Source organism: Oryx dammah, unplaced genomic scaffold, assembly GCF_014754425.2.
Source record: "Oryx dammah isolate SB20612 unplaced genomic scaffold, SCBI_Odam_1.1 HiC_scaffold_26, whole genome shotgun sequence".
Taxonomy (NCBI): Eukaryota; Metazoa; Chordata; class Mammalia; order Artiodactyla; family Bovidae; genus Oryx; species Oryx dammah.
The window spans coordinates 93624621-93636678 of NW_024070210.1; the positions used below are offsets into that span (position 1 = coordinate 93624621).

A 12058-nucleotide genomic window follows, 5' to 3' on the forward strand; every position below is an offset into this window, starting at 1 on the left:
AAGGCCAGGGAATGCTGTGTTGCAAAATGCAACTATGGATTCCAGGAAATAAGATATTCTGAATAAACTTTTATTGTACTACAAATACCTGCCTTGCACAGTGCTGCCACAATGCCTCGGCACCCATGATGCCCACCACCTCCCTTCATCTTTGCTTATTGACAGTCTTTCTCCCTCTTCTCTCTCTCAGTTAAATGTGTTCAATAAATCCATCGTTTTGGCTCTCAGGGTGCACGGGCATATTAAACAGATTGTGTAGTTCGACTACAGAACTTCTATGTGGGGACACGCGTTGTAAGCCAACTGCCCCAAAATAGTCTACCATGTTCTTTGCAAACCTTCCCGTTGAAACTCAGATTTCACCAAGTCACAGTGTTGTAGAGCATTGTTTCCAGAAGGCCAGAACTCATAGTTCATAAGGAATGGACCTCTCTGGAGATGCCACAGATGGCTTCTCTCATCTGTGGAAGTTAATTTACTATGTCAGCCACTTATAACCTGAGGAAACAAAGCCCAGCCTGAGAGGCTGAGACAAAGGCGGGTTCATTTGAATGGAGGAGTAGATGATGAAAAAGAAGGGAGGGAAAATCTGTGAGCCAGCAGTCTTGTTGAAAAAAAATATCCATTGGGCTAGCTGTGATACATCAAGATCTCAGGGCACACCATGGCACTCTCGCCCAGTATAACCCTAGCAAGGGTTCTAACCCTGAAATCTCTCCCATCTCCACCCCCTATTCCTTTTCCCTGGACTTCTCTTCATTTACCACTTTCTCCCTCTCTCCAGATTTGCACTTCAAAGAAAGCAATTCTTTAAATACTCATCCTTCAGGTCTCAGCTAAAATGTACTTTATCACACAGGCATTTCCTGATTTCTCCTCACTTCAAACATAATTCATAATTATTTATGCATTTGTGAGGGGGGTTTGTTGTTGTTAACTTTGTTTTTTCCAGTTAGACTAAGTTCCATGACAGCAGAGTATGTCTATTTTGCTTACCATTCTTTTCCTAGTACCAACAGAATGCTTTGTACATGATGACTGTTAGATAAATAATTGTTGAATGAATAAATATACAGGATTCAAGCTGGCAATTCAATTTTTATGGATTTGTGGGAATGCTAGTCTCCTCTCTTTGGCTCCCTCTGTAGGAACCTTGGAAAAGAATCTGTTCTAAATTAATAACATAGAGACAGGTTTGTTCTCTTTTAAATGTAGCTTCATGGAAGAGTGGTGATGGCTTACCCATCAATTTTCAATGAAAATCTGCCCCGCAAAGAGATAGAGAAGAGAAACATGGAGCCAAGTATAAGAAGGCACGGGGATAATGAATCAGAAACAATTACATTGTAAGGGGTCACCGTATGGCAATTCAATTTAAAAACAGATTTTTGAACCAGTTGTGGATTTGTATCTATCAATAGGAATTTGTCCTTATAATAAGCATGGAGAAGAGGAGGGCAGGGAACAAATATAGCTTGTGCCAAAGAAACTGCTGGTGCTCTTCTTATTTCATTGCTTGCATAAATAGAAGTCTGCTTCTACTCACAGGTAAGTAGGTGAGATCCAGGTTATGCCACTGCTATCTACAGAAAAAGAAACGGATGCCTCATCCTCTAGGTACTACAAGGAGCCTGAAACTTCACCAGGATCTCATTATTTGCTCTTCAGATTGGAACATTCCCTTTGCCATGTGGATCCTAACGTACCTCTAGCCGTTATGCCAATACAAGCTGAAAGGCTAGTTGTTTGATGTTTGGGTGATAGGTATTTTAAATATAGAAAGTCATCTAATCCCCCTACAACTCTATATGTGGATAGCATTATCCAAGGTGACAGTAAGTAGGTGATACAACCAGGATGTACTTAACAACGACTCTAAGGGCAACACTGGAGAAGGCAATGGCACCCCACTCCAGTACTCTTGCCTGGAAAGTCCCATGGATGGAGGAGCCTGGTAGGCTGCAGTCCATGGGGTCACCAAGAGTCGGACACGACTGAGCGACTTCACTTTCACTTTTCACTTTCATACATTGGAGAAGGAATGACAGCCCACTCCAGTGTTCTTGCCTGGAGAATCCCAGGGACTGTGGTGCCTGGTGGGCTGCCGTCTATGGGGTCTCACAGAGTCGGACACGACTGAAGTGACTTAGCAGTAAGGGCAACACTCGCTTCGCCAGAAGGGCTTGCCTTGCAATCTGACACGTTTGAAGTCATTAATATAACCTAGTCTAGCAGTTTCGTAAAGTGTGGTCCGCAGACCCTTGCGATCATAATCACTGTTGGTCTTTGTTAAAAATTCAGTCTTACTCAAGACTGAAGTAATCAGCAGTGGCGGGGGTAGTGATTCTGTCGTGGGGCACCCGAGGAAGGAGACAATTCATATGCCTGAGGACCACACGCATAGACTACGGGCATTGTCGAAAAGACAACAGTATTCCGCTCTAGCTGACTTCAGTCCTGCTTGGCAGTCTAACCAAATCGGTTCTCAGGGTTGCCCGGTAACCCGCAGGCCAGAACTGCACTGATCTCGGGCTTCTGAACGCGGGGCGGAGCCATCTAAGACTCCGCCCTCTCCAAACCAGCCTTAGCCAAGCTGCTGCTCTCCCGAAGCAACTGCATTCCGGCTTCGCCCTTCCCGGTCCGGAGCCCCGCCCCCGACGCGCGGACCAATTGGACGGCAGGTTGCTGAAGCTGGTGGCCAATGCCCGGGGCCGTCTTTACTTCCTCTTTGCAGTTTGAAACTGTCCGGTTGCTGCTGGGGAAGCTGCTGGACCTGCTGTTGCAGCGGCGACGAGGGGAGAAGACGCGGAGGGTAGAGTTGGGGTTTGCAGAGAGCCTCGGCGGTGGGTAAGCGGCGCCCCTGGCGGAGGCTCTGGAGTGGTATTTAAATAGCCTCGGCCGGGGTTGCAGCCCCTGGGGATCGGACACGAAGGCGTTGGGGGCGTCTTCCGGAAAGTAGGGCCCTTGAGCTGTTCTGCGGGACGGCTAGATCGAGAGCTTTCCCCTCCTCGGCGTCGGGGAAGAGAGGGCAGGAAGGAAAGTTGCCTGAAGTGTATAACGGAATTGCAGCTGTAGGTTCGGGTCATTTAAGATAGTCATTTAAGATATATGAGGTAAAATGACTGTGTGTGACCCTTTGTTGTTTTTAAGTAACAATTTGATGTGACACAGGGGTAAGAGAACTTGTAGCCCTGTGCTTGCTCGCAGCTGCCTTTTCCTCTGTAGTCCGTGGCGTGGGGAGGGGCTGGCGCACCCCCTCTCCTTGCCTGCAGTTAGGACAGGTCAAGGCCGCAGGAACGTCACTCAGCTGCCAGCTCGCACGTTAATTCACTCTTCCAGTGCCTCTTGGGGATTAACTTGAATTCCTGGACCCCGCTTCCAGTAACAGCCAGGTAATTACCAAGATCTAATTTGACTTCTTTGGCCATAGACAAGCGCTCAGAACTTTTTATCTCGTGATTTCTGAGCTCTTGGGTTAGAGAATTCTGAAAATTTGATTATCTGATGTGCATCTGCTTTCCATCAAAGCAAGTTTCATTTTTCTCCTTTGTCTCAGAACTGGAAACAGTAAGGAGATGCTGCTGTTGTAGGGTTTTAGATAAATTGTCATACATTGATGTCATCAAAGCAGGACAGATGGAAGATTTATAGCATATCTTCTAAAAGTACACTATTCGTTTTGCGTCTGCAGGATATATATATTAAGAAACTTTTTGAGATGTGACCATGTTTTTCAGCTTATTTGTGTACCCCCAATCCCAGCCCCCTTATTACCAGTACCCCCAATCCCAGCCCCTCTTTTTAGTCTTCAGACACATCCTAAAGGAAGACGTGAATGGAAATAGAAAGGACAAAGTTACCACAGTGGTGGATTTGAGTCCCTTAAAGCAGCCTTCCTTGCTGCCATGCATGTGCTTATTTTATCCTCCCTAATTGGCTTAACTAAAGTCACTCATGCTGAGATTTGGTTTACTTATCTTGTGTCTACACAGTAATGCTCATTGAATACAGTTAAAATTTCCTTTCCATAGTCTAGCCTCAATCTCTGTTTCCATTCTAATACTGCACTTCTACCTGGATCTGCCCTTTCTCCTTCAATTTCTTCATCTGGTAATTTTCAGCCTACTTGATTAAGACTTGTTCTACTTTCCACTGAAATTCTTCAGGCAAATGCCCCAGCAACTTCTGATTACCAGACTCAAGGGATTCTGTCAGAGTCTCATCTTCCTTTGGCATCCGTCTCTGACCATTGCCTCCTGGAAGTTTTTGTGGTGCTGTTCTCAGGGTTCTACTGTTCTGACTTCCTTTCCCATCATTTTTGGTTCCTCTTCACTTACCCTTTAAATATTAGCAGTTCTGATTTTAACTTTGCTCTTGTTACAGTGGTGGTGGTGTAATCACTAAGTCATGTCCCACTCTCGAGACCCCGTGGACTGTAGCCTGCCAGGCTCCTCGGTCCATGGAATTTTCCAGACAAGAATACTGGAGTGGGTTGCCATTTCCTTCTCCAGGCATCTTCCCGACCCAGGGATTGAACCGTGTCTTGTGCATTTCAGGTGGACTCTTTACCTAGTGAAGCACAAGGGAACAAGGGAAGCCCATCCTAGCTACAGTAGTGGTCCTTAACTTTACTCAGGCTTTAGTACCCTCTGGACACATATTGGAAGATGAGGAGCCTCTTCCTAGAAAAAATATGCATGCACTAAAAATACTGCACATGGTTTGGGTCTAGGGACCTCAGAATAAGAACTCACACTTCTTTTCCTAGGTGATCTTAACCTCTCCCTTTTATCAGCAGTTCCCATTATGCTGATTCCTCAAAGTGAATTTCCAAACCTTTACCTCCAGTGCAGGGCTCCCACTTTGCTTAACTCCAAGAAGCACCTTTCACCTTGCAGCCATTGTGAATGGCAGTACTTGGAGTTGGGCATCGAATAACTGACATGGCCAGATACTGCTTACCTGCAGCCTTACTTCAGTGCCTTAGAGTCACCTCACCCCAGTAAGTCTGATAATGAGACTATATTACCCTTCCCCCAGCCTACTCATCTTCCTGTATTCATTGCCTTGGGGAGTATCACTACCATCCATTGTTGCCAGCCAGAAATCTGGGCCAGACCAGCAATTCTTCCCTTTAACCCCTTAACCGATTATTGATCACAGTCTCGAATTTCTACTGCCACGACTCAACTTAGTCATACCTCCGACCCCATTTATCTCCTCGGATTACTGCCAAAAGGAACATATATGTCTTGGACTACTGCAGTTGGCTCTCAGTTGCTCTCTCTTTAGTATCCCACCTCTCAAATCCCTCCTGAAAGCTGCCAGAGTGATCTTTCTAAAAGACAAGCCTGATCATGTTATCACTTGTTTAATTAAGACTTTAATAACTTTTCCTAGAAAAAAGAAGAAACTTTTTAACATGATGTAATTGTGGTCTTCCATGATCTGGCAGCTCCTTACCTTGCCTGTTTCATCCTTAGCTAAACCCTTTGCTCCAGCCTCACGAAATACTTGCAGTCCTTGGCATATATGTCTACATCTCTTTGTCTTAGCTTATGCGGCACTGTTGCCTCACACATCCTTTAATCTTTTATCTGTCATTCAGGTCTCAGCACCCCAGTCAGCTGTTCCCATTTCTTCACACGCTCACCATCCTACCCCATGAAAAAGGCTACTCCAACCATTCTACTTCGTGCCTCTGTTGTTTTAGCATTTAACAGCACTCTTTTCAAAAGTAATGAAATTTACAACATCCTTAAAATCATACTGCTGCTCAAAGCGGAGAAGGCAATGGCACCCAACTCCAGGACTCTTGCCTGGAAAGTCCCATGGATGGAGGAGCCGGGTAGGCTGCAGTCCATGGGGTCACTAAGAGTCGGACACGACTGAGCAACTTCACTTTCACTTTTCACTTTCATGCATTGGAGAAGGAAATGGCAACCCACTCCTGTGTTCTTATCTGGAGAATCGCAGGGACAGAGGAGCCCGATGGGCTGCCGTCTATGGGGTTGCACAGAGTCGGACACGACTGGCGCGACTTAGCAGCAGCAGCAGTATATGCGTGTCTAGCCCTTCTTGTAGATTGCAAAGTCCTTGATGACAAGGACTTCTTCATTTTACCTTTCTCCCCAAGTCTTACATATAACTGGTATTCAGATCATTTTGAATAGTCACTATTTGCCCCTTAAGTAATTTATGTACTTGTCACTAAAAGTACTTATATTGTTAGTTGTTTTTTGGTTAAGATCTTAAACAGTGTTTCTTTGCATGGTATTAGAATGTGTTGTTCTGTATAATCTTGCTTTTCTTAAAAGAATATTCCCAAAAGGTCAGTTCCCCAAACAGAGAATTTACACAAGTCATTCATTCTCTCTGGGTTCAGTGTCTCATAGGAGAAGACACAGCATCCAGGCGCTCATGCATTGCTGAACAGCAGTCACACTCTCTGATGCTCCACAGCCCCCGCTGTGACTTTCTGAGGAGCTTCCATTTTCCTTTAGTCTTTTCCTGTATTTGCTTCATCTCCTTGACCACATCATAAACTCACTACTTGGGAGCTGAGTATTTTTTTTCTTACCCAGTGATTTTTGTCTGTGGGTGTTCAGTATGTTGAGTGATTTTAACATGTTGAATGATTATTGTTTCCAGGATAGGATGTTATTACACACACACACACACACATATTTAGAAAGCATTTTACTTTAGTTTAAATATTGCAAAAAAATAAACTAAAGTTAGCTTTTACTGTTTTATAGTATTTATACAGAATGTCATCAGACGGAGAGATATGCTCACCTCCAGTTTTGCCAAAAGACTCCAACCGAGGCAGTTCTGTCTCCTCAGATCTTCAGGTAGGAAGACATGTCTAAATTTACTATGACTTTCTTATTTCAAATACATACAGGAGAAACTAGGAATACATTTCTCATTCATTCTTGCCATTTACATTTATAAGTATAATATGTTTATAATGTGTGTTAAATTATAATAATATCAAACGTTGGGAATTATTTTACACACTTGGAAAAATACCTTGCACTGTTTTAATTAACCTTTCAGAAAATAATCATGAACTCTTCTAGCATTCTCTGTACCAAAGCTCCAAACAATACAATGACAGGAGAAGCTGAAAATCTGAAGAAACACTTTTTTTGTTGAAATTTTCTCTTTGTAGCTTTCTCTCATGAATGTTGCTTTCACTTTAATGCAAATCAGTCTGATGTGGAAACTGTCCAGAGTTCTGGAGCCCTGGACTCACCCAGTGTTCCACTCTTGGTTCTGGCCCGTGTTGCCGCCCCATTGAGCACCCGCTGGTGCCCAGGACCTGGGCAGTGACAAGAACACCGACTGTGCAAGGTGTGGCTTTTATATGAAATGTTTTAAATTCCTGTGAATTCTAAATGTTTTATCATCAAACATATGGATTAAGATTTCTAGAGTAGATTTTAAATGGGAGAATACTGACATGGTCTATCTTGGGTTTTCTCCCTCTTAAGAGGGGAAAAGCTGGATGGTATGTTTATGCCTAAGTAAAGTAAGTGGCATTTGACACCGTAGAAGATGACAGAAGCTTTAGGGAAATATTTTATGAAACAGATGTGTTCCTTTAATTGAAATGACAGGTTTAGGAATTGGGAAGCTATTGGAAAAGTATCCATGAGTTTTTACTAGGGTAAAAGTGGTCTGGAATTGTGACATAGATGTTTCATCCTTGCCTTCCCTTGGAATGGTGTCTCTCCCATTTCGTGCTTTCTTTTTAGGTGACAGTGCTTTGCTGCATCCTTCTTCTCTTCCGTATTCCAACTTGTTCAAAAGAGAACGATTGAACTTAGGCATACCAGGGATACTGTGATTTATAATAAAAATATTTGGTCTTCATCACATTTCTGGCACAGAGCTCCTAAAAATATTGGAATTTCCTATCTAGTGAGGAAATGAAGGTATCTTTGGTTACACTGATGACGTGACTTTTGGACTTCACCCAAGGATGAAGACTGGTTGCCAGGAGAAGGCCAACCACGTGATTAGCTGGTTGGAAATTTCCGTCACACACACTCCCCCCACCTTGAGGGAGGGAAGAGGGCCTGGAAGTTGAATCAGTCGCCAGTGGTCATTGATTTAATCAATTGTGCCTATTAATAAAGTCCCGTAAAAACCCAAAAGGACTGGGTTTGGGGAACTTCCCGTTGGAGAACGCGTGGAAGTGCGGGGTGATGACTGGCTTGTCAGGAGAGGGCATGGAAGTGCCACGCCCCTTCCCGGTACCTTGCCCTGTATATCCCTTCCCTCTGGCTGTTCCTGGAGTACAGCCTTTTATAATAAACTGGCGATCTAGTATGATGTTTCTCTGAGTTCTGTGAACCCTCTAGCAAATGAGTCAAACCCATGGAGGGGGGTCTTTGGAACCTCTGGTCCATAGCTGGTTGGTCTGAAGCACAGATGATAATCTGGCCTTGAACTGGCATCTGAAGTGTGGGGCGGGGAGGGCAGTCATGGGACTAACCCTCAACCTGCGAAATCTCATGCCAGCTCTGCTGGAAAGTGTCAGAATTGAGACACCCAAGTGGTGTCGGAGAATTGCTTACAAATCATACTTTGTAATTGTTGGGTCCAGAACCCTTAGAAGACCTTATAATATGAACACCTTATAAGATCTCGTGTTGTCATTTTTGTCAAGAAACAAAGCTTTATGTCAAAAGAAATCTCTAGAGTAGAATTTTAAGAGATGGAGGGGGAAGAATCTTCTAGACATGCCAGAAATCATTTTGTGTTATTGGTTACCTGTGCTTAGAATGCCACCCTAACTGAGATTCTGTTTTTAGTAACCCTCAACTTAATGACCCTACTGGTCCTTGACAACAGTTGAAAGCCTGCCCATATTCCCATTACTGGAAACATTTAAAAATATAAATGCCAAAAATAATGTTTAAAATAACATAAAGTAACTATATACGTTGATATATTTAGTAAATATTTAACACCAGACAGCTAGTACAAAAGCCGCTCATAAATTAGTGTTCCCTGTAAGGGCATTTTTATTACTCTTTCCAACATGTGAATGCTTCATAAGACCAATGATGATAAATGCTGAAGGATGGGCAGCATCTGTAGTACTTATTCATTTATCATTTCCTCTAATCACAACTCCGAAGTATCAGCCAGTTGCCCTGACCACACTTGGTTTGCATGGGTTCAGCTCTCTTATAGGGTCACATCAGTCCAGCGATTGAGGGGGGAGGCAGAATTACAAGTTTTGGTCATTACTTTAGGGTTCTTTTTTACCTTAAGGCAGGTTATCTTTGACAAGAAGATACTACTAAGCTCAGCTCAGTGCTCTGTGATGACGTAGAGGTGTGGAATAGAGGGGTGGGGTGGGAGGGAGGCCCAAGAAGGAGGGGATGTATGTATACCTGTGGCTGATCCATGTTTCTGTACAGCAGAAACTAACACAACATTGTAAAGCAATTGTACTCCAGTTTTAGACACAGAGACAGAGAGCAGACTTAGGGACATGGGGTTGGGGCAGGGAAGGAAGGAGAGGGTGGGTTGTATGAAAGAGTAACATGGAAATATACATTACCACATGTAAAATAGATAGCCAAATGGGAGTTTGCTGTATGACTCAGGAGCGCAGATTGGGGCTCTGAAACATCCTCGAAAGGTGGGACGGGGAGGGAGGTGGGAAGGAGGTTTACGAGGGAGGGGACATGGGTATACCTGTAGCTGATTCCTGTTGATGTTTGACAGAAACCAGCATAATACTGTAAAGCATTTAACCTTCAATTAAAAATAAATAAATTCATAAAAATAAATTATACTCCAGTTTTCTTAAAAGGTACGAAAAAGAAAGATGGTATTATTTATTTTTATCCTAAACTAAAAAATAACCCATTTGGCCTGTGTCTGCATATATGAAATGTAAATAATTGTTTAAATGACTTAATTTTTCCATTTTTTCCCTTAAAGTAAGTTAAAATATATACATATATTGAACATTATTAATGTATACATATTTACATCCCCTTTAACTCATACTGATTGTTGTAGGAACTTAGAAATATGTGTTTGGATCTTTCTCCCTTTTCTGAGGTCAAACTAGGGAAGCCACAAGTTAAAGTCATTGACTGTCCCTTCCCCTCCATTCCTTGAGGCACAGTTTATTCCTGTGGTAATAGCCTAACTGAGCAGAGCTGATGTGGCTATCTAGTTGTTATTGCCTCCAGAAGTAGATTCTAAAAAGTTAATGATAACAAAATACTTGGGTGTGTTTAATATTCTTACCCACAGAAACCCATAGAGAAACAATACGGGTTGCTAATTTTCAAACGTCTATACTGTATCATAATGTTCTTATTAAAGGTAGGGCTGTTTCTTTGCTTTAGACAATCTCTGTTAATTCAATTCAGCGCATATTTACTGTGACATTTCAAGGAGGTAATTTGGAGCATCACTTAACTCTTCATCCTGATGGTGAATCAAATGATAAGACACTTATGAAATGCTGATAATGAAATTTTCTGTATCTGAACTTTTTATGGAGAAAAATTAATGTTAAATAATAGTTTAGAATAAGACACTTCATGTGCTTTTAAACCTTCCCCCAATTCTTAATGCAAAAAGATGTTCTCTAGGTCCATGCCGTAAGACTCTTAGAGGGACTTCAGCTAGCTGCGTGTGCAACTAAAAATCCTGTGTGCCACAGCTAAGACCAAAATAAATAAATAAATTTTTTAAAAGACTCTTAGAAGTCCTTAATAGGACTATATGTTGCCTCACTGACCAGCCCCTTTTGAAAAGAGACTAAGTTCCAGTACTGAGAGAATTTTTTTGATTTGGCTAAACAAATATCTATCTGTATCAGGAAATTCCTTTTTGTTTTAACCTTGAGGAATATTCCTGTAAATGCCTCCCCTTGATGACCTGCCATTTTTTAATCCTCTTTTCTTATGAGCCGTGATGTTGCCAGCAGGTAAAATTGAACAGGTTGGCATTCGTGTTCTCTTTTTCACTTTATTATTCTTTCTCTTCCAGTATTTCTCTTACACACTTTCCATGTTTATATATGAAAAGAGACTCAGGGTGCTTGTAGAATTGGGTGGGGCAGGAGGCAACAAGAGCCAAAACTACTTTCATCCCTAGACCTTGCCACTGTAGAGTCTTTGGGACCAGCATCATGGGACTAAATTCCAAACAGGCATGACTGCGTCTTTTTCTCCCTTGCAAGCAGTTGCCAGTTGAGAGAAGGTTCTTCTGTGTTGTAGATGCTGATAGCGTCAGGAAAATGCCCCAGGTAATCTTTGTGTCACTGCTTTAAATTGACGTGCTGAAGGAATATGGGTACTAAAGCATTATCACCAGAAGAAATTGGGGTAGGTCTGTTTGTTGAGTTTCTTGCTTGTTTTTAAGAAATTTCACTTACTACAAGAGAGTAAGTAAATGATTAATGAAAAACATAAATCTCAAGTACACATTTCTTTCTACTGTTTGGGCATACTGTTTTGGAAACTGAAGTAGAGAACATCTTTGTGACCATTCCTTTACCAGAATGTCCATTGTGACAGGGATATAATGCATTATTTTTTGTTGGCTTTTCATAGGAAGAGTATGAAGAACTGCTTCGTTACGCTATAGTGACTCCAAATATTGAAGCAGGTGCTTCACAACCATCTCATTCAAAGGGAGAAGCAGTGCCAGATATTAAAATTCCTGCTATAATTGATGATATTCTTCAAAGTCCAGGTTATGTATACTTTTCGAGATGTCCCTTAATTTAAGATGTTTAAGCTTTTTAATTCTGTTGATTTATAATAGTGAAAATACTTCTCTAGTGCTTCTTCTCAATCAACAGTGTATGTCTGTCATCTGGGGGAGAGTTTACATTTTAATATGTTTTTCTTGGCTCTTATATGACACTTGAATTTTTATTTGAACTTTGTTTGACTATTTTATGAAAAATCATAAAATTAAAGCAAACACTGTAGCAATTACAGGCCTCTTAGTGTAGTGTTACATCTCTTTCAATACAATGGTTTTATGCTGAGAAACATTGGAAATG

The 12058-nt window shown here is 42.1% G+C and overlaps 1 protein-coding gene across 3 annotated transcripts in view; it reads left to right on the forward strand.

Annotated features, from left to right (window-relative positions):
• The first annotated feature begins 2732 nt into the window (after window positions 1-2732).
• The window catches only part of LOC120852608 (centrosomal protein POC5-like), a 31292-nt gene continuing 21966 nt past the window's right edge, over window positions 2733-12058 (forward strand). The window contains exons 1-4 of one of the 3 annotated variants that reach the window (XM_040225937.1): window positions 2733-2847; window positions 3226-3392; window positions 6759-6854; window positions 11601-11742. In XM_040225937.1, coding sequence (XP_040081871.1) covers window positions 6771-6854; window positions 11601-11742 — 226 coding nt within the window. In that variant the 5' untranslated portion in view covers window positions 2733-2847; window positions 3226-3392; window positions 6759-6770. The remainder of the gene's footprint in view (window positions 2848-3225; window positions 3393-6758; window positions 6855-11600; window positions 11743-12058) is intronic. The other 2 variants (XM_040225938.1, XM_040225939.1) reach the window with 2 other exon arrangements.